Source organism: Myotis nattereri (genome assembly GCF_964212035.1).
Source record: "Myotis nattereri genome assembly, chromosome: 17".
Lineage (NCBI taxonomy): Eukaryota > Metazoa > Chordata > Mammalia > Chiroptera > Vespertilionidae > Myotis > Myotis nattereri.
The window spans coordinates 8,961,515-8,982,885 of NC_138092.1; the positions used below are offsets into that span (position 1 = coordinate 8,961,515).

At 45.9% G+C, this 21,371-nt stretch overlaps 1 protein-coding gene across 1 annotated transcript; it reads right to left on the bottom strand.

Moving 5' to 3' along the window:
- Positions 1-3,174: 3,174 nt before the first annotated feature.
- On the bottom strand, positions 3,175-17,374 carry TP53INP1 (tumor protein p53 inducible nuclear protein 1). Its single transcript, XM_081111717.1, has 4 exons — positions 17,216-17,374; positions 9,334-9,583; positions 7,370-7,727; positions 3,175-3,651 (listed from the first exon to the last, which is right to left on the bottom strand). The coding sequence occupies exons 2-4, from the start codon at positions 9,440-9,442 to the stop codon at positions 3,402-3,404; spliced, it is 717 nt and encodes a 238-aa protein (XP_080967843.1). The 5' UTR covers positions 9,443-9,583; positions 17,216-17,374; the 3' UTR covers positions 3,175-3,401.
- Between the last annotated feature and the right edge of the window lie 3,997 nt (positions 17,375-21,371).

Below are 21,371 nucleotides of genomic sequence, written 5' to 3' on the forward strand. Positions count from 1 at the left end.
TTTAATCTATGTGTGGGCCGTATAAAATAAGATAGCTTTAAGATAACTTTAAGGTAACATCACAAACATATGCTAGTATCTCCAGTACAAGGAGCCGTCTCTTAACTGATTCTAAAAACAAAAAAGCTAATACTTGGAAACGCTTAAACCGTCTCCATCCATCTATTTGAGTTTAAGTGTCTGTCTTCTAGTTGGAGTCCTTCATTTTTGTTTGTTTCCAACTCAAAGGAAATGAGGATAAGATACTCTTCTTTGCTCCTTTCTCCTAAAAACACAGAAGACAATGCATGCCCTTGAGGAGGAAGCGAAATAGCAAAGACAGATTCAATGGAGATGTAAAGGTTACCAACCAGTGTGCTACACAGATCTGAGAAGTAAAAATAGGCAATGCTGAATGGCCCTCTCAAGTTTTAAGTAAATTGTCTTCTTACTAGAATCAAAGTACTGACACAACAGAGGAGGCATGTAAAAAGGAGCAGTTTGCATGGAAACTGGAAAAATGAACTGAAAATTAATGTTAGAAAAAGGAATAGGAAGTCAGAAATTCAAACACTTTGCACCTTCTGTAAAAAATTCCCCACTCAGCCAGCAATGTAAATGCATTGCCACAGAAGAAAATGGATGGCTGATTTTCAACTTTCAGTGCAGCACGTCATCCAATCAGCTGAGGAAGAAGTAATAAACATAGGATATACATTATAAAATGTTTTATTAACAAAAACACAAACTTTGAGAAACGTGGATATAAAAACTAAGTAACTCATTCATAAGCACTGCTGTGTATTCCACATATTCCAGACTTTTCCACGTAACATTCTATATTATCAGTTTATAAACAGTCAGAGCACTCAATTCAAAGGTGTCTTATTTCTCACTGTGTGCATTTTTAAGAAATATGCATTAAAGCACATTGTAAACCACTAATATTTACAACAGCAAAAATAATAATTTATTTATAATAAATTGTATTTTGGCCGTGTTTCAAAGAATACTTAACTTGTCAACGTCATTACTGGTGTATCTTGTACATAATAGATGCCTAACAAACATCTAATGACCAAGAACCTCAACTGAATGATGTAACTAGTCTCTTCAATTCTTGTATGTGCCAATTTTAGACAAAAACCACAATATATCATAGATGGTGTGGTAGCCCTTACCCTGAAAAAATATCCCAAAGACTAAAATCATTTGTCTTCCAGGAACAAAGCATAACAAAAAGGTCCAGATAAGGAAAACAAAAAGGCAGTAACTGATAGAGATGTAAATGTGTTTAAGGTATCAGGAAATCTGAAAAAATAAAAAAGGGCCACTCAGTTTTATATAGAAATCTGTTCATGCTACCAAATAAATTCTCAAGGCTGAACTATAGCTCGCGAGGTACTAACAACTTGCATGTAATATATGAAGAGATGCCCACGTAGTCAGAGGCTTACATCAAGAAAACATTTAGCCGGTCTATTTTCAAGTTACCAATATATGGCCCTATAACAGACATGATGTGAAAACATACGCACCCTCATGAAAACTCTACCTTATCTCCCAACTCAGGTAAACACAAATAGTAACAAATAACTCCTAGCTCTGTTTGACAAAACTTGACAGACTTGGCCCCTATTAGAAAACAAATAAATAAAGGGGTCGTTGAAATGGAAAGGGGAAAGGAGAGAAGGGGCTCTAGATTCTTGCTCTAGAGACATTCCAGGCCCTTCATCAGCCAGTGGAAGAACACCTCACGCCAGCATCTGCTGCCTACTTGGCCATTTCTGACCCCACAGTCCCAGTCTGGTCAGAAAAGAGCACAGCTCTTCACTGGAGAAAAGCTCCCATGGCTCCCCGCAGTGAGCGCTGCAGGGGTCCTGAGAAATAGAGTAATACTTCACATAACTATATGCTGCTTTTTCCTCGGAACATTGTAGAGACGTGTACTTATTTAATTAGGTTTGCAGAAGAGATGGGAAAAGGAGCTATTTAATTTTGAAGGCGATACTCCTGTCTGTCAGCAGAATGTGCTCTGGATTGTAAGTATGTGCTTAACTTTATTTCAGAAGAAATCAGTGAGTGTGGACGGCTCAGCAGAACCATCACAGCTGCTGAGAAATGAAGTGACTGGCTAGCGGTAAGAAACAGATCTCGGTGTTGAGTTAACTGGCCTCGCTGGGCATCAAACGCTGCACTCGGCCTCATCAGAAAAACAGCCACAGCCCCACCCCATCACTAGATTCAGTAGAGAGGCCCTTGGAATCTCACACAAGACCGGTCTGTACAACCCACTTCAAATCAAATGCCAGGAGGTAACTGCCTGCTCCCCTTTTGGTGGAGGAAACAAGCCAAAGTGGTTAAAGATTCTGCCTGAAGCCAGACTTAAAACAAAAGATGGAAACTGAAGAAAGCCAACCTGTCGCTCTTCATTTGGATGCCATGAGAAGAGACCCCAAGAACTCCCCTGCCCTCGCCTGCCACTGCATCAGGAATACAAAGCCTGTCGCTGTCCCCGTGCGCAGGTGTAACATGAAATCACTCAAGTGCCTGGACAAGGACTTCGGAATTTACAGCCGATGTGAGGTGGTGAGTGGGCAGAGCTGGCAGGAAAGAATCCAAACAACTTAAAGAGTGCACTAACAGGTTAGTTACGGACACACATTTTCCAATTGCAACTTCACAGGTCTACTCTAACCCCTCTGCATGTGAGACAAGTGCTCTCGTCCCACGATACCTGTCCATGTCTGGACCACGTCACAGCCACGCCGGAATTACTGAATGCACTGTTCACTGACTCTTAATGTACCTGAATTCCAAAATGAACTGCATGGCTAATCTGGAAAAAACAACAAAACACCACACACAGAGAAATATATCAAGTTTTCTTTCAAAAGACAATTCAGCCATAATTCCATTATAACTATGGCAACTATAACCTGTTAATGCTCATGTTAGTGTGTAAAAATGTATTCGTTATATACAGAAAAGATTATCAAGTACTGGTCAATAAAGTGTATGGCTGACCCTGAGAATAAATTTTTGCTTACTCAAAAGATTGATTAAGTAATACAAAATAAAATGAAATCGAAAGATGCCTATTCTCACACTTGAGAAGAAATGTCTTTAAAATGCTAATTCATGTACATTTTAATAGATTTAAAGACATCACCAAACACTGTCATTGTATTGATATGTTTCCAAAAATATTCTGAAAAAATTTACCAAAAAGTAAATGTTAAGAGCAAGGCATTATGTGATACACAGCATGTAAATCTGGTTTTCAAGATAGTGTCTAAACGCACTAACAAAACGACTATGTGATTGGTCACCAAGTGGCTATAGAGACTTCACATCCAAACACACACATCCACACACATATGTACAAACCAAGAGAAGCCAACCAACCACACTTGAAATTCTTAGTAATTGTACTGACGTGGGCAGGGCTGGTGGACAGCCCAGCCACTGTGCTTGACTTGCCGGGAGTGGCAATCCCTGGTAAGATTTTGGCGACGAAGGCTATTTCTGTTCAGAGCCTGTCTTTCACTGTGTTCTTTTATCCACTGGGAGGGGCGAAAACTCTTGGGTTGTTCCAGAAAAGCTGCATGAGCAGCAACAGCTGCAACATAGCAGTGAATGTGCTGCCCCACTTCATTTTGAGCTTCCACTCTGAAACAGAAACAAATGGGCATGGATTATATAACAGAGTATGTCAGCAATTCAATTTGCCACACTAATTTATGGTTGAATGAGAACTTAGTGTCTCATGGCTGACAGACAAGTTTATATTTTGTGATCATTCTGACAGACAGTGGTAGAAAGCAGCCAACTTTTAATAGAAATATGCCATATAATTGACAGGTGGTTAATTAGGTGGATTTTTTTTTAAATAAAAAGTGCTTTACACTTTGAATAAATTTCAATTGCAAAGCAAATGCATTTGCATATGCTTTTCTAGGAAGGAAACTAACATTTACTGAATATCTGCATTTACCAACTATTTTGCAAATATTCTGTATTTTAATTCTTGCCATGATCTTAATAGGAAAATATTTTAATTTCTATGTTTTACTGAACAGAAATCCAAGGCACTGAGCTGTGTTAAGGTCACAATGATTGACCAACCAGGATTCTAACACAGGTTTCACTGTGGAGGGCATGGTTACAAAGCAGATGGATGCTGAGGTCCGTGGCAAAGCGCCTTCACAGCGTTTTCTGTCTGTAAGTACAATGCTCTGGGAAACAAGGTGTACACTGTATTTAACAGAAATACGCACAAGGAAAATCTACTCAACACCTTTCTAGTAAGGAGCAGCCACTCATTACTAGAACAATATTTGCATAACAGTATTATAAAGACCCTTGGCTACAAACCATATGATTATTATGTTTTCTATATTAAAAGCTAGTGAAATAGGATATATCTAAACTACACTGGAGAGTTTTAAGATTTTTAAGGGATATTTTACACAGGAAAGGCAGTTATAGTATACTGTTTGCAATAACTAGAGGAAAACACTTCTTTTTTTAATATAGTTTTTTAAAAAACATAATGGAAGCAGGTCCCACTAAGAAACTAATAAAGAGAAGTTAAAATGAAGACTGGTTCTTAAAAGGTGGCGCCTTGAGTCCTTAACCTCCCTGCTCAGACTGATAACACATACCACACAGGCTCAAAGCGAATATACTTACTCTGTGCCAGTGAGTCTTATAAGCAGCTTTTCCTGGCCCTACAATGTTAAATGGTGAGCTATTAAATCACTAGTAAGATTTGAAATACTATTTAATTTTACTATTAGAATGTAGTCAACTTTTCTATATTTTAACTGGTTTACTATGGGTCATGAAAGGCACATATATTACTTAAGATTACAGTATTTGTAAAGGTTAAAACACAATAAAACACACAAGCTGAAGCTCATCTGTACTTATAAAGCACCTTGCTTTTATGTGCTTTGTACTAATATTTTCAAGGATAAATAGAATGAAAACGATCTAACTTTTGAAAACCATAATTTATTTCCTGTTCAGAAAATACAAATAATTACTACATAACCATTTTCCTAATTTTGGTAACACCTAATTTCTATCTTGATTTAGTAGGCCTTAAAAGAATTTCAAATCCAAAAATAAGGATATTAAGAAATATTTTAGTTATTATAATAACTTGCAGTACTTCATGTTCGGAGAGAATTCATATGAAGTTAAATGTGTTTTTTGAACTGTTACATATGGAGAAGTACATACTTCCCTATGTGTCATTATTGAAGTATAAAAAGATACAAAAACAAGATAGAAGAAATGACAGTCTCACTGCTGCAGAACTACAAACATACAACCAAATGCAGTGCAAGGCTGCACCGGATGCTGCTTTGTACAAACTGGACGGAATGCTCTGGGCTCCATGAGGAAATCTGAGCATGGTTTTTGTAGCAGATGCAATGAAATTTTACTAAAAAAAAAAAAATAGGTGGAGATCATTGCCTGAAGCAGATTATAAAACAGCATATGCAGCTTGATCCCATGTAGGTTAAAAATGGGGTATATGTGTGTGCACACGGGTGCACAAGGACATACGGGAAAAACAATCTGGAAGGCTATGCCCTGGGATCACAGCAGTATTCCTCTCGGGGTAGGACGACTGTCATTTCCAGTTTCTGCACATTGGCATTTTCTATTTTCTGCAATACATATGTACTGCTTCTGTGATAATGTTATTTCCAAAGCTGCTGAATATACGTATATATATACTTATATATAATATATATATACTCATACATACAGACACACATACTTTAAAATATTGAAGAGTATATATACAAATGACAGTAAGTTTAAAATGACTATTAATCATGCTAAATTCTTGAATGGAATTTCTCAAAGGTGAGATCAGAATCAGGAAGAATTTTTAAGAACTGAAGAAATTAATTTGAATTAAGTATGACACAGTTAAATCAGTATCACCTCCAAAAAAAATTATATTGTAAATTTTTGTTGGAATGCCTGAAACACTGACATCTTAATAAACTTATGGCGCTGAATAAAGTGCTAATTAAGGTCACATTTCCCATCAAAGATCTTACCTAGTAGAAAGCCTGGATAACTATATAAGCAAATTGTTTTTCAATCTGGTACAAGCATATGTTTATCTTCCTTCAAGATAATCTACAATATCGAGACTTAAGAGTACAGCAAACTCTGGTAAAGTTAACAAATTAATGAGCTGTCTGGGCTTTGTTTATATTTGGCAAACAGGAAATAGAAGATATACACAATGGTCTAGTTTGCAGAGTCAGCTTGGACGATCCAAAAAGAGGCCCTTAGGAGGACAACACCAACCACAGGAATATTCTGAACTGCTCCAAAGAATCGAGTTCACCTGCCCTTGCCAGGTGTTAAGGGCATGAAGGCAGCGCAGCGTCCTCGCAGTACTCAACACCACAGGGAACCTTCCACTCATGTCCATCATGGACAAGCAGACTTGGAGCTAATTAGCTGCCATGAACTTTATTTTATGGGAGGAGCAATCTTGAATATACCCCCTGGATAAAGGCCACAAAATGTCTGGAACATAGCAAACGTCACTGACCAGGCACTCTCCTTGAACCTCTCTAGGCCCTCAACCCACCTGGCACTGAAACAGCCTGTCAGGCCACACGGCTTCCCACCCATGTGTCAACAAACACTGGGGATGAAACCTTTCCTCTCTGAGGCAGAAAACAACTCTGAGCAAAATGTTTTAGTAAAACAACCATTTTACTTCATGCCTACGACATCTCAGGTTTTCAAGGTTAAGACCCATTTGAAGTGACCTCGCTAGGACTACTTGGAGGAGAAGAGTTTTATTTTAAGACATACTATTCTTGTCAAATTTGCTACTCTCAATCCGCTGTACAGTACCAGGGTTAGATTCTAAGCAGAAATGCCAGTCTTTTCTTTCCATGCATTAGCCAAATATTATAAATGGAACGGCTCTCCATTATATAACTGGAGCATGCTATAATATTTTTCTTTTTTCCCCATGATATCTTATATTTGAATGTCATTCATACAAAATCATCCTCTTCCCTTAAGTGTTTACTACTGAAAATTACTCAGCATGTCAGCTTTCTGCAAAATAAATACATGTTTACTTAGGTCAGACATGTTAACATGTGCATTGAAGACAAAGAAAAAACAGATTAAGAGGAGATATAACTTTAAAAAAAAATCTAAATTGAACAAGTTTTCTATACCATCAGCTGCCTTGTGCACTATGCACATACTTCCATAAATCTCTAACAAAATTACTCTTGCGCCTTCTAAAAACTTAGCTTTGGATTGTAGTAAAAATAAATAAAATACATGCTAACCAGAATGCCTGTGGAGAGAAGCAAATACGACGTACCTGGAGCTGCTGGCGTTGTGAAGTTCGTCAGCCCCACAGCTGGCCTCGTGGAGACCAGGGCAGGAGTTATGCACGGCGTACACAGACATGCTGGGGTGTTCGATGAGTAGGTTCTCCATCGGGCTGGTTTCCACCTTGAGCGTGGTCAATCCTCCGGCGGTGAAACACGGCGGAGGGGTGATGAACCAGCTCTCTTCCATCGGACAGGGCTCAAACTGGAGGAAGCAGGAATCACTTGTATCAGCCAAGCACTCAAGAGATGCAGGTAGACAGGAAAAGACTGAAGGATGTTCGGTAGGTGACTCTTCAATGATGTCTTCATCCTCGTCTTCTGCTGCCGACAACCCAGTGCAAGTGTCTAGACCGGAATCCACATGCCGTTGAAATCCCACAGGAGGATGAGTGTCACAACGATATCACATCAGAGAACAGAAAAAGGAGAGCGATTCTATTAGCTGATGCTCACATTCCTTCATTTAATTTTTTAAAATTTATTTTTATTGATTTTAGAGAGACAGGGAGAGAGAGAAACATCAATTAGTTGTTCCACTTATTTATGCATGCATTGGTTGATTCTCGTATGTGCCCCGATGAGGGACCGAACCTGCAACAATAGCACATTGGGACGATGCTCTAACCCAGTGGTTCTCAACCTTCCTAAGGCCGAGACCCTTTAATACAGTTCCTCATGTTGTGGTGACCCCCAACCATAAAATTATTTTCGTTGCTACTTCATCACTGTAATGTTGCTACTGTTATGAATCGTAATGTAAATATCTGATATGATATATGTGTTTTCCAATGGTCGCGACCCACAGGTTGAGAACCGCTGCCTAACCAAATGAGCTATGCTGGCCAGGGCACATTCTTTTCTTTTTTAAAAAATATGTTTTTATTGATTTTAGAGTGAGAGGGAGTGAGAAATAGAAACATCAATGAGAGAAAAACATCAATGGGCTGCCTCTTGCACACACCCTCACCACCCCCACCCTGCCCTGGGGATCAAGCTTGAAACCCAGGCATGTGCCCTGACCAGGAATCGAACCTGCAACCTCTTGGTGCATGGGACGATGCTCGACCAACTGAGCCACACCAACCAGGCTTCCTTCCTTTATTTAGGTCAGAAACAAAATCATTTCTGTTCACTCACAGACTATAAAATAATTCCTGAGCACTGTGTATGTGTGGTGTATCACTGTATGGGGTGGATTATGTTGGCTTTGCAGGAAGGTTTTCAGACTATTTCTGTTCTACCGAGTAAACATGTAACCAGCCATATGGTTTTTGCTTATCTAGTCTGAGGGTTTTCTATTAAAGTGCTCCTGATTTGCCCAGCCAGTGTGGCTCAATGGTTGAGTTTCAACCATGAACCAAGAGATTATAGGTTTGATTCCTGGCTAGGGCACATGCCCAGGTTGCTGGCCCAGGCCCCAGTTGGGGGCACGTAGCACTGATGTTTCTATCACCTTTCCTTCCTCTCTCTCGAAAATAAATAAAAACATTTTTTAAGTGCCCCTGATTTGATCAGGGCATAAGAATTGCAAAACTGGAACATCTAATGTCAATCAATTTCATTAAGTGATCACCTAGCACAGGATGTTTCTGCAACTTAAAAAATATATATGTTTTTATTGATTTCAGAGAGGAAGGGAGAGAGAGAGAAACATCAATGATGAGAGAGAATCATTGATCGGCTGCCTTTTGCACACCTCCTACTGGGGATCAAGCCCGAAACCCAGGCATGTACCCTGACCAGGAATCGAACTATGACCTCCTGGTTCATAGGTCAACACTCAACTACTGAGCCACAATGGCTGGGCTGTTTCTGCAATTTTTTAATACAAATTTTTGTTTATTTACTTTTAAGTCTTAAGAACCTTCAAAGTTTTTGATTTTCTTATGCAAAAACTAAGATGCAAGTGTTTCCACTTTTGCTGGATGATTAATGGCAGAAGATACCTTACCTATGAAGTCGACAAGAATCCATTCATCATCTTCCTTCTCACTAAATTCTGGTTCTTGGTTGGAAGTATTGCCTTCACCCAAAAACATTTTGTTCAGTCTCTGGAACATTGTTAAGGCAAGATTGAGACTTTGGCTGGATGTCTTTATAGCTGAGATTTCAAAACGTCTTTAGTCAGCCTGATGCACTGACAGGAGATTAAAGTGCACAAGGTGCTTCTTCAGTTTCGGCAGGGAGGAGAGTCATTATCCCTAAAATAAAACAGAAAAATAAGGTTATTTCAAATCAGCATCTCTTTATATAATATGTGTATGTCGTTTCAGAAGTGCACACACAGGGTTAACCAGGTGGTTCAGTTGGTTGGAGCATTGTCCCATGCACCAAAGGTTACAGGTTAAACTTCCAGTCAGGGCACATACCCAGGTTGTGGGTTCCATCCCCAGTCTGGGAGTGTACGGGAGGCAACTGATTCATGTTTCAATTCATTTCTCTCTCTCTCTTCTCTCTCTCGCTTCCTCCCTTCTTCCCTCCTTCACTCCCTCCCTCTCTCTCTCTGTAAAAATCAATTAAAAAACCAAACACGCCCTAACCAGTTTGGCTCAGTGGATAGAGCGTCGGCCTACGGACTGAAGGGTCCCAGGTTCGATTCCGGTCAAGGGCATGTACCTTGGTTGTAGGCACATCCCCAGTAGGGGGTGTGCAGGAGGCAGCAGATGGATGTTTCTCTCTCATCAATGTTTCTAACTCTCTTCCTCTTCCTTCCTCTATGTAAAAAAATCAATAAAATATATTTTAAAAAACCCACAAAAACCAAACACATCCCTGGGTGAGGATTAAGAAAATTACATAAAAGTGCACACATACACCCTCAGAAGAAAGCACATGCCTTAGCCTTCAGTTACAGCTGTTCCTTTCCTGCAAGAGCCAAACATAAGAACTGCAACAGCCATTACTTACAAAACATACATGAGTGCTCAAACACAACCTTTCAATGTCTTAAAATGTGAAATAAAAAGCAAAGCGTTGGCATAGATACAGAAAATAGACTGATGGTTGCCAGAGGGGAGGAGGGTTGGGGGACTGGGTAAAAGAGTTGAAGGGTTTTAGAAGTACAGCTTGGTAGCTACAAAAGTTATGGGGATGTAAAGTACAACGTCGGGAATATAGTCAATGATGTTGTCATAACCACGTATAGTACCGGGTTGGTACTTGAATTATGCGGGGGACACTTTGTAAAGTACATGACCGTCTAACCACTCTGATGTACACCTGAAACTATACGGAATGTAAACTGTAATTAAAAGATAAAACATTTTCAAAAACTGAATGGATTCAGTGCTTGTAGAATTTACTTTCACAGCCCAATTCAGGCTGTGCCTCTGGCCTGGAAGGGTCCCAAGCCGCCGCCCGCTCCCAGCCCATCCTGATGTGGCGAGCACTGTCTCACCCACAGGACGTGGACCTCTGTGGCTAGAGTGACAGCTTCTTCAGGGCAGGGACAATGCCATTCATTTTTGTTGCCTCAGCTCTTAGTGCAGCATCAAATCCAAAACGGAAATTTAACTGTTTATCATATGAATTAGGAACGGTTTCTTGTAAATAAAATGGCAATTCATTCTAGAATTCATTTTTTTTAAAAAAATATATTTTATTGCTTTTTTTACAGAGAGGAAGGGAGAGGGATAGAGAGTTAAAAACATCGATGAGAGAGAAACATTGATCAGCTGCCTCCTGCACACCCCCCGGGATGTGCCAGCAACCAAGGTACATGCCCTTCACCAGAATCGAACCTGGGACCCTTGAGTCCAAAGGCTGATGCTCTATCCACTGAGCCAAACCGGTCAGGGCGAATTCACTTTTTTAATGAGGTAAGAGCATTGTGAGTAAAAATACTATTGGAGACTTGCAAAGAAAAAAAAAAAAAAGGAGGGAAGGACTTGGTTCTTTTTCACACCTTTCCGTTTACCATAAGGGATAAATTGGAATTTATTTCATTATAAATTTATACATTTAAATAATTTCAAGCTGCAATACTGCTTTTCTGTAAGTAGAGGAGCAAAAACTAGATATTAACAGTCTTGCAATATGATAGCCAATTGCCCAGGAGCTGCCGAATGAACCCAGTGACAGTGTCCCCCTATGCCAGGCCCTCATCTTCCCCTGGCTCACTTCCTCTCGAGCTCTGCATTTCTGGTGTGTGACTATAAGCATACCTAACTGCATGTAAAATCGGCAAGTACTGCACACTTTAAGCTTCACAATTCCTCCGGCTGGCATGGAAAAACTGACACTGTAGGAAACGAAGGTGGAAACAGCCATGCACTGTGCAGGGGCAGCAGAGGTCCGTGTGCCCGGCTCAGTGCTGGCTCTGCGGCTTCCGTCCTGTGAGTTGGGAAGTTAACACTGTTGCCACTGGCAGCAGTCCACCTCAGGGAGTTCTGGTGAGTTCTAAACGAGGAACTCCAGCCTTGTCTGATCTTATTCCAGGTTTATGTATTCATGTCTCCCTGGTTACCTGAAGAGCATATCAAAGCTAACACCAAAGAGAACTTTTAATTTTCCCCACAAACGTAGGCACCGCCCTTCATCCCATGCTGTGAGCAGCAGCAGCATCCCACAGTTACCCTTGGCTTCCTTTCCGCCTGGCCGACCGCCCTGCTCCCCATCCCTCCACTCCTCCCAACTGTCAGCAAGTGCTCTTGACTCCAGCTGCCTGTGTGTGGCTCAACCCACCTACTTCCCTCCACCACTCTCATCCTAGTTGAAGACAACCTTCCTGGTGTCCCCCCCCACTCTGCCAGTCACCACCTCCAAGGTGAGATCCAAGGGTTCTGTGGTTGAGCATCAACCTATGAACCAGGAGGTCACGGTTTGATTCAAGGTCAGGGCGCATTGCCAGTTTTGCGGGCTTGCTCCCCAGTAGGGGGCGCACATTTAGGAGGCAGCCGATCAATGGTTCCTTCTCATCATTGATGTTTCCCTCTCCCTTCCTGAAATCAGTAAAAAAATATATATACAAAAAAATGAAATGAGATAATGCAGGCAACCTCTTGGCAAGGCATTTGGCACAAAGTTCTCAGTCAACATCGACTACTCTACAAATACTTATTGAGCACTTAGTAGGCATCAGACGTAGTGTTACATGCAGGGAAGAGAGTAGTAAATAAAGCCCTCCATGGCGAGTGTAACAATCGGCGTGATATATGCCATGGAAGAGGTACTGGTTGTCCCTCAGATCTACGCAGGAGGAGGTCAGGGGAAGAAGAACCCCTTCAACAGTGACTTTAATCTTGAGTGGCTGAGACGATCAAGAATGGAGGAAGGGGAGAAGGAAACCTGCCACTGAGTGAGAAGGCGGCACCTTCAGTCTGTCTAGGATTCAGGTGGACAGCTGAGCACAGGCTGGATGGGGCGACACAATGAAAGGGAGGGGAAAGTCAAGGATGACCCAGGTTTGGCCAACTGGAGGATGGTGAGACCATTCACCAGAACAGGAATACTGCATAAGGTGCAGGTTGCACATTCTGGACAGGCTGAATTTGGGAAACCTCACGGCATGCACCTGGCGGTGTCTAGTAGGCAACTGAATATAGGGCTTTGGAGCTCAAGGGCACAGCCTCGGCTGGGGGCACAGACTTGGGAGTTGTCAACGCAGAGTGGGTGACAGAAACCGTAAGAGTGGATGAGACCACCAAGAGGATGAAAGGCGCCTCACTAAATGACACTTCTTTTTCTCATGAGCATGAGCCTTGAATCCATAACTTCAGACTTCTGACATTTCACTTTAAAAAAAAAATCCTCACCAGAGGATGTTTTTCACTGATTCTAGAGAGAGAGGAAGGGATGGAGTAGAGAGAAACATCAATGTGAGAAACACTGGTTACCTCACGCATGTGCCCCGACTGGGGATCAAACCTGCAACCTGGATATGTGCCGACTGGGAATTGAACCCATGGCACTCTAACCACTGAGAAACACCGGCCAGGGCTGACACTTCACTTCCAAAGCATTCACCGTTAGCTGTAAATGAGTTAGAATCTGTAGCTCATGAGATTCCTGGTTCACGTTTTTACATCCAAATTGGACTGTTACAATTGTTTGGCATGCTATTATGACTATGTAGTACTACGAATGTGTCTTCAAATCAATGACATTTGAATACTTTTGCGGTCACAACCCATCCCCCTAAGCCATTAAATATGAAAACAGGTAAACAGGAAATGTCACTGCGTAACAGTCTTCCTGAAACCCTTCTGGAAAGCAACGTGGCCAAGTCGTAAGGGCTGGAGCTCTAGTCTGAGAATGCAAATTCAGCTTTACGTTCCATGTACAAGTTAGGAGAAAGTGGGATATGTAGTTCGCCTGCCCTTCTGTGGTGTGACACCTATCCCAAAGATGGACAGTCACAAGCTTTGGTGTAAGTAAAGGTTTTGCATATATAAACTAGAAGGGGAAAAAGTTATTTTAAACATCTCTGCTCCATTCCTCTTACATATGGAGGTTAGGGGGTGGGATGGCAGAGGACACACCCACAGGAGAACCCTTGCTTACCCTAAGGGAACTCCGTGTCCCCCAACTGTGATGGTACATGGGGCCCAGACCAGACAAATGGCAGCTGTTAAGACAGAAAACACTGCTGGGGTCACTATGGTTGGGGAGGTGTGGGTTCCCAAACTGCAAACTGCCCCTCTGGCTACAGCTCCAAACCCATGCGATGGAAGCCAGCTTGTCCTGAACACACACCACCCTGTCCCAGGAAAGGGGTCTGTGTCCGGAGGAGCTTTTCCATGGGGTGGCACACGCCAATCTTTTGTTTTCCTGCAGTCAGAGGCGGCCGCCAAGTGTCCCAGGCCCTACAAGGGCACCCAAGCTGGGGTGCGCCGTGTTCAGGAGCACAGCCAGGCAAGAGGCTCATCCTCATCTCTTGAGTCACTGCTGGTTTTTCAGTGACACACCTGTTGGTTCCCAGGGGAAGGATACAGAACGGAGTCTTGCCTAGCCTCCCGGTGACCCAGGGACTCTCTCTACCCAGTCACTGCCACTCTGGGCCTTGGCTCCCACCAATACAGTGCTCTCCACCCGGCTGGTTCCATGTGGAGCTAAAGAGCAAAGCAGGAGGGGCTTCACTCCTCACCACGTCTCTGACTTTCTGATATTCACGACTCTAGGGCAATGATAAAGCTCCAGTGAAAATCCCCAAGAGGACAGGTTTACAAACACAGCCCCGAATTCAGTCGAGGCCTAGGCGGGTGGCGCTGCTTTTTGGGGGGCACCTGCAAGCCTTCAGCCTTAACCAGCCTCCACTGAGCAGGCTCACCCCAGTGGAGAAAGAAGACGAAGTGCCTGTTGGGGCCCCAGCATTTCAAGGCAGCTTTGTCCCTGTAACCCTGGCTCAAAACACCTCCCTTTAAGAAATGTCCTTTTCATTATAAAGTGAATGAAATAACATTATACGAAGTTTAGAAAAGAGTTATTATTCCATGTCTTGTTGCAGCCTTTGTTAGCGTAGGGTACATTTTGCTCTAGGGCTAGAGCAAAGGCTGGAGTCTAGCTTTCCTTATACGCGTTTCTGTTTATCATCAGTGATAGTCTAGTGAAAGCAGTTTTGTATCCCGTTACTTAACATTTCATCATCAATGTTTTGCATATTACAGGAGTAGAAATGCTCTGTGAGCAGAGGAAGGTGGCTGAGTTGATACTTCTGGGGAAGAGCATTCTAGTTTGAGAAAGGGGTTGCTAATCTGAAGGAGCTTGTTAGCTTGAAGGCACCAACCTACAGGCAGCCTGGCTCTGGTGTCAGCCTGCCGTGTTTGATCTTGGCTCTGCTACTTGCATCTTGCCTGAATTTAGGATATTTGGTAACTTTTTATGCCTGAGTTTTCTTACCTCCAAAATGGGGATTAGTAAGGATTAAGTGGAAACCACTTAAAATAGCACCTGGCACATAGGAGGTATCCGGTAAATATTAACAAGCTGAGCAAGTAATTCAGCATCTTTGGGTCTGAGTGTCTTTATCGGCAAACTGTTTATAGAATAACCTGAGCTACCATGTACTGGGTGCTGATGGCGTGCGGCAGGGGCCTGAGGTGCTTACGGGTCCCAATGTACTAAGAAAACCAAGGCTCAGAAATTCGGAAACTTGCTCAAAAGTGACAGCCGGTGAGGGGTGGAGCCGGCACGAGAGCCGCCACTGCTTTTCAAGGCCCAGGCTCTCAGGCTCCTCCCAGCCTCCACTCCGGCTCTGTGAACTCGAGAACAGCACTTTTCAGTTGGGTTTGGCTGCCAGTAGGCGGCTCCAAAAACAACATTAAAAAATAAAAATCCCACAGCTTTGATGATCTGACTTCTGTGTACAGATGCGGCTTCTTGACAGTTTCGAAATACCAGGTGGCTAAACTAAACATATCCTCATTGAAAAGCGGCCTCAAAATTATCTTTCTCTTTACATCCCGTCCCCCTCACTAGTTTAGAAAAATAAACATGCTGGTTTGAGTAATTTAAAACCCATGTTAATCTTCAGGAAATTCAAGCAAGAAAGTTGTCGTTGCTGGTCCCACTTTGACCCTTAGTCCTCTAGCTACAGGGGGGGAGTCTCCCAGGGACCCACCGGTGTTGGCCTGGAGGCTGAGTGACAGTGGACAAAGACAGCCATAGGCGGTAAATCATGGCCTGTTAACCTTGAACTTTGAAAGTAGGGCCATTCCCTAAAGAAACATAAAGGAGCACTCACAGAAAAGAACAAAAAATAGAATGAAAAGGGAAAAAAAAGAGAGAGAGACCTTGGTCACAGAAATTAGTTAAGACCCTGTTCCAGGCGGGACCTTTGAAAATCATGCTGCCAGTTCACAATTACAGTGGCCACAACTTAAAATCAAAAGCTTCCCAAGCGCTGTTCACATCTGCAATGAAAAACGTATTTCAATTACCGAGCAATGTCAGGATCCTTATCACTTCCCTTCACTGACCCCCACAGGCCACTTCCCCCCACCCTTTCCCCAAACCTACTTTGTATTCAGAAAAGTGTTACTTTTAGCAACATATGCGCAAGTCCTTCCAAGTTACAGATGGAAAGGGGTTCTTCCTTAATCTACTTTAAACTGGAATTAACAGGAGATGAGCAGACATAATTGGGTAATACCAATGAAAAGAAGAAAGCCTCTCTTAAATTCATCTCCATCTCTGAAAGAGAAAACACTGTCCTTTTAATGGGCCTTGGGTTTCCTATCCATAAAATAACATCATAAAGCACCCAGCATGTAGGGCGCCTCGAAAACCCGCAACCACCGCGGATGAAAAGGATCAGGATTTTAATTCCGATGGGTAAGCGCTCTCTGCACAGGTGCAACCTCAGACCGTGACGCGCAGAACCCGCAGGGCCACGAACCCGCCACGGAGAGGTGGGCGGGCGCTTCGAACGCTTCGGCGGCGGCTGCGGGTTCCGGGAGCCGCCGGGCCCAGTGTCCCGAGGGCGACCCGGCCGGGCGGGCAGGCGGAGGGGGCGCGCGGGGCGCAGGGACCGGGACGACGCACCAGGGCGGCGCCCAGGAGCCCCCGGCGGGCAGCCCCAGCCCCAGCCCAACGGCCGAGCGCAGGAGGAGGTGGAGGGGAGCGAGGAGGCGGAGGAGGTCCGGCCGCGGCCCAGAAAGCAGGGCGCGCTCGGGGGAGGAGGCAGAAACCAAACACCAACCGCCACCCTGCGCCGGCCCGGCCCGGCCCAGGTCCGCGAGGTCGCCTCCGCCGCACCTGGGCCGCGGGCCCGCCGAGGGCGGGGAGGAAGCCGGAGTCCGGGGAGCGCACGGGCCGGGCGCGCGGGTCGGGCAGCGCCGTCGGGGCGGCCGGGGAGCGGACGCGGCCCCCACCCCAGCCCCCCGCCCCGCACTTACGTGGGCCCGACCGGCGGCGGAGCAGCAGCGCCTCGCCCCGCGGAACCGGGCGGCGCGGGCGGAGGTGGCGGCGGCTCGGGGACTGCGCGGCGCCGGCCTCGGAGCTGCCGCTGCCCCGCCGGCCGCCTGCGCCTTTTGTTGTTGTGCGGCGCCGGGAACAGCTGATCCGCCGCCCCGCCCGGCGCGCCGGCCCCTCCGCCAATCGGGGCCGCGGGGGCCGCGGGGCCGCCCTGCGAGAGGCTGTCGCCAACGCACGTGACCTGGCGCCGGGCCGGCGACGCTCCGGGTGAGAAACAAGCCCGGGCAACAAAGCGGGCGGCCGGCGATTCGGGGCGTGGTGGGCCCGGCGGGCCGCGCGGGCGGCGAGGGGGGCTGGGGTGCAGCCCGGGGACCCCGCCGCGGGCTGGGCGAACGCGGAGGCGGCAGAGCGCCTTGGGCCCGTGGGTTGTGGATTCAAGTCCTTTGTTGTTGTTGTTGCTGCGAGATGAAAATGAAGGGCATGGAGAGTGTTGGAGCCTGAAGACCCCAGAAGGCCCCTCCAGGCCCCTGGAGCCCGAAACCGGAGCTGCGGCCCCAGCTGGTGTGGCTCAGTGGGTAGAGCGCGGCCTGCCTGCTGACTACAGGGTCCCGGGTTCGATTCCCGGTCAAGGCACATGCCCGGGTGGTGGGCTCAGGCCCCAGGTGGCAGCCGATCAATGATGCTCTCTCAGCATTGATGTTCCTCTCTCTTTCGCTCTCCCTTCCTCTCTGAAATCTATAAAAATATGTTTTTCTTAAAAACAAACCCGGAAATGTGGCAGGTCGGGCAGGCCCACTTCTTGGGAGGAAAGTCTGGCTCCAGAGACAGAGGGTGCGGGCCACCCTTTGAAGGTCGGGACCGGCCCCACCTGGCTGAGGTCATTGATACCGGCTGCTGACAACTTGCCCGCGGGCTCAGCATTCAGCCTGGGGGAGGGCGAGGCAGAGGAGGCCTCAGACCAGGCCCTGGAGGTGGAGACAGGAACCCCCAGAAACCCTGGAGGAAGGAGGGTTAGAAGACCTGATCTCACCCACCCCCCACCCCCCGCCCCCGCCAGGCTCTGCATCTAAGCTCTCCAGTGACCAGGGAGGTGACACCTCTATTCCACCATTAGACCTGCGAACTGTGGGCAGTCCCCGCGTGGCCTGCCTGCTCCGCTGATGATTCAGAGTGAGAAGAATAGGAGACAGTGGGCTTGGAAATGCTTTCCAAACCAAAGCTCTGGACGTGCACGTGTCTGGCAAAGGCAAGGGAGCCATGTGCATGCACGCCTGTTCTCCTGTGGATCCTGTGTGGACTGAGGTGCAATTCTCTGACCCAGGGTGGGACTCGTAGCAGCACCCTGCAGCAGGTATAGCGTACACTGCAGTCTATGAAAGACGCGCACAGGAATCCCATGTTCAGTGCACTTCCAACAATACTGATTTTAAAGGATGCACATCAAAGTGCAGGGGATTATCCGACACCCAGAAATAATAACCAAAATGTGGTGGCCATTTGACTTTTTCTCGGGAGGCAGACCAAGCCTGTGGCTTGTGGACTGGACAGTCTCACGGCATTGAGCATGCTTTGGGTTTTAGGTTTTGGCAAATCAGGCGCATCCTAATATTTTCTATGTCGGGAGTCCTAGAATCTCTTGTTCCGTAGGAATCTATGAAGAGATCCTCTTTCCATTCAGAACCAAGGCATGATCGTTATAAGGGTCTAATTTTTAAAAGTCAAATCTAGACTCATCTTTTCCAACTTGGTAAGTTCTACCACCAGTAAGGCAAAATGGAAAAGCCCACAATACCTCGTTAGGACTGAGAAAACAACACGAGGCAGGCAATGTTTTCAAAGATGGTCACACAGTATCTCCTGCATCAGGAGGCGGAGTCTACTCCCCCCGCCCTGGAATCTGCGTTTGGCCCTGTGACTGATTTAACCAATAGAATGTGGCAGAAAACATGTCCTAGGACTTCCGAGGCCAGGCATGAAGAAAGCCCGACAGCCGCTTTGCACTCTGGGAGAAGCCGGCTGCCACATAAGAAGAGCCCGCCATGCCGTGAGGAAGCCCAAGCTCCGTGGAAAGGCCAGTGGCAAAAGCAAGCTGCGCGGGCAGCCCCTGGAGAGTTAGCCCGTTCCAGCTGGGACCCTGGGCATATGAGCGAAAAAGCCCCCCAGGATGTGGCAGCCCTGGCATGGAAGAGATGAGGCGTCCTCCCGGAGACCTGCCGCCATCGCAGGACTGTCAGCAGATAAGTGATTTGTTGCTGTCAGGCCCTCAGTCCTGGGGTGGCTTTAAAAGTAGCAATAGGTCACCGAAACACAAAGCCCAACAGCAGAAAGACTCCTAGCACAAAGGGGAGCTTCAGGGATAAAAACGTTTTTTATCTTATCTTAGGCATCATTTGCTTTCTGTGTACTCTGACTGACTTAGAATTTTCTCACCTGGTGCTTGTTTATCCCAGTGGGGTACGAAGGGGTGTGTGGGGGGGGGGGGGGGGCGCGGTTGGGATAAGTCTGCCCCTGTGAGGGATGCGTATTTTATCACTGATATTTTTTGGGAACAGTTTGAGCATGAATATAATAAAAAACAAACGGACTTTTAGTCCATTTTAAAGTTCTCTACACACACACACACACACACACACACACAGAAATTCACTGCTTATTGCCGTACCGTACCTGGGGTCGGTCGTTGCCACTGCATCCCTTTTGGTCTGCCACTGGTTTACTGACACACATGCAGCAAAAGCGAAACCCAGGAGGGATGCCATCTCCACAGGAGAGATCTGTCTGAACACAACCCAACTGTCACACTGCACAGCTGCAAGCCAGCCTCTCATCCGTTGGTTGACAAAGACCCAGCCAGGTTCCCTGCCCGGGCAGACCCGGGGAATCCAGCCATCCTTTCATGCAAAGGCTCATGCTCCGTGGGTTGCTATAGTACCCACTTCCAGCCCACCCTTGCTGTGGGGAGTGACCCTTCCCCATCTGTCGGAGTCCTCCCGTCTGTTTTCCATGGGGCTCAATGCACTCCCTCGTCTAACCCAACAAAAGGGATTCAACCTCAAGTGTTTTTGTTCTGAAGGACCACAGGGCAGGACCACATTTATGCCAACACCCAGAAACAATACAGCGACTGCCCCCGCCTCTGCTAAGAAAGGCAGGCTGTGGCCGTTGCCCTGCCAGTTGCATGAAGGCTGCTAGAGAATGTTGTTTCCTACCAAGCTGCAGGTGGGGACCCCATAGGGTGGCTACTCAGCGCAACCCTGGGGCAACGAACAAGTCATCCAGTCTGTTTTGAATCGATCAATAACTACGGTCTTCCGAGCTGCTACCATCTAGTCAGCAGGTCAAGTGTCTGGAAAGGATAGAATAGTTTTTTATTAGAATTGCATTTTGGGAGAACCATCCTTGGTGTTCCAGCAAAACCAATTGTCCTAAGAAAGGGGAAAAGGTCCGTCTTGGTCTCCAGAGAGCCTGGAGCAGAAGGAAGCAAGAGGTTTGTGAACTCCACTTTCTGAAATAAAACAGAAATCTAAGTGGGCTGCCTGTTACCATCTCTGGAAGAAGGGTATACGGATGACCGCTTTTGAAGATCCTGGGACCTCTCTAGGCCCACATTTTAGTTTCTTTAGCCCTATGCCACATGGCGATGAGAAATACAACCTGAAAATGAGAAGGCTCCGTGTGCCGGCGGGGGCACCAGGAAGGAGAAGGGGGATGGACCCCCTCACGCGGCAGCCAGGCTGTAGGGACGGGAGGCCTCAGAGCTGCGGTAGCTGGGTTATGAGTGACCCTCGAGGTCCGCTGACTGAGTGCTTTCTCCCGTTTCTGTAACATCCTGACTTTAAAGGCCGTTCAGTTTCTAGGTGAATGCACAATAAGTATCCAATTATTTAAAATTGTATTAAAACCCATCCTTACAGCAGAGCAGAAAGCAAGTCACCCTGAATGGGTGTGGCCCAGATACCGGGCATACGATGTGCCTCCATGTGCCACCCCCAGCCCCAGGGAGCCTTGAAGCTTGCAGAGACCCGCTGTCTGGGGCAGGCCAGCCTGTCCTATGGCAGTTGCAGTGTTATCACAGGTGTGTGAGCAAAGGTCCTTTATAGCTCCTGCTGCCAAAGCTACCTCTTCACTCACACGGCC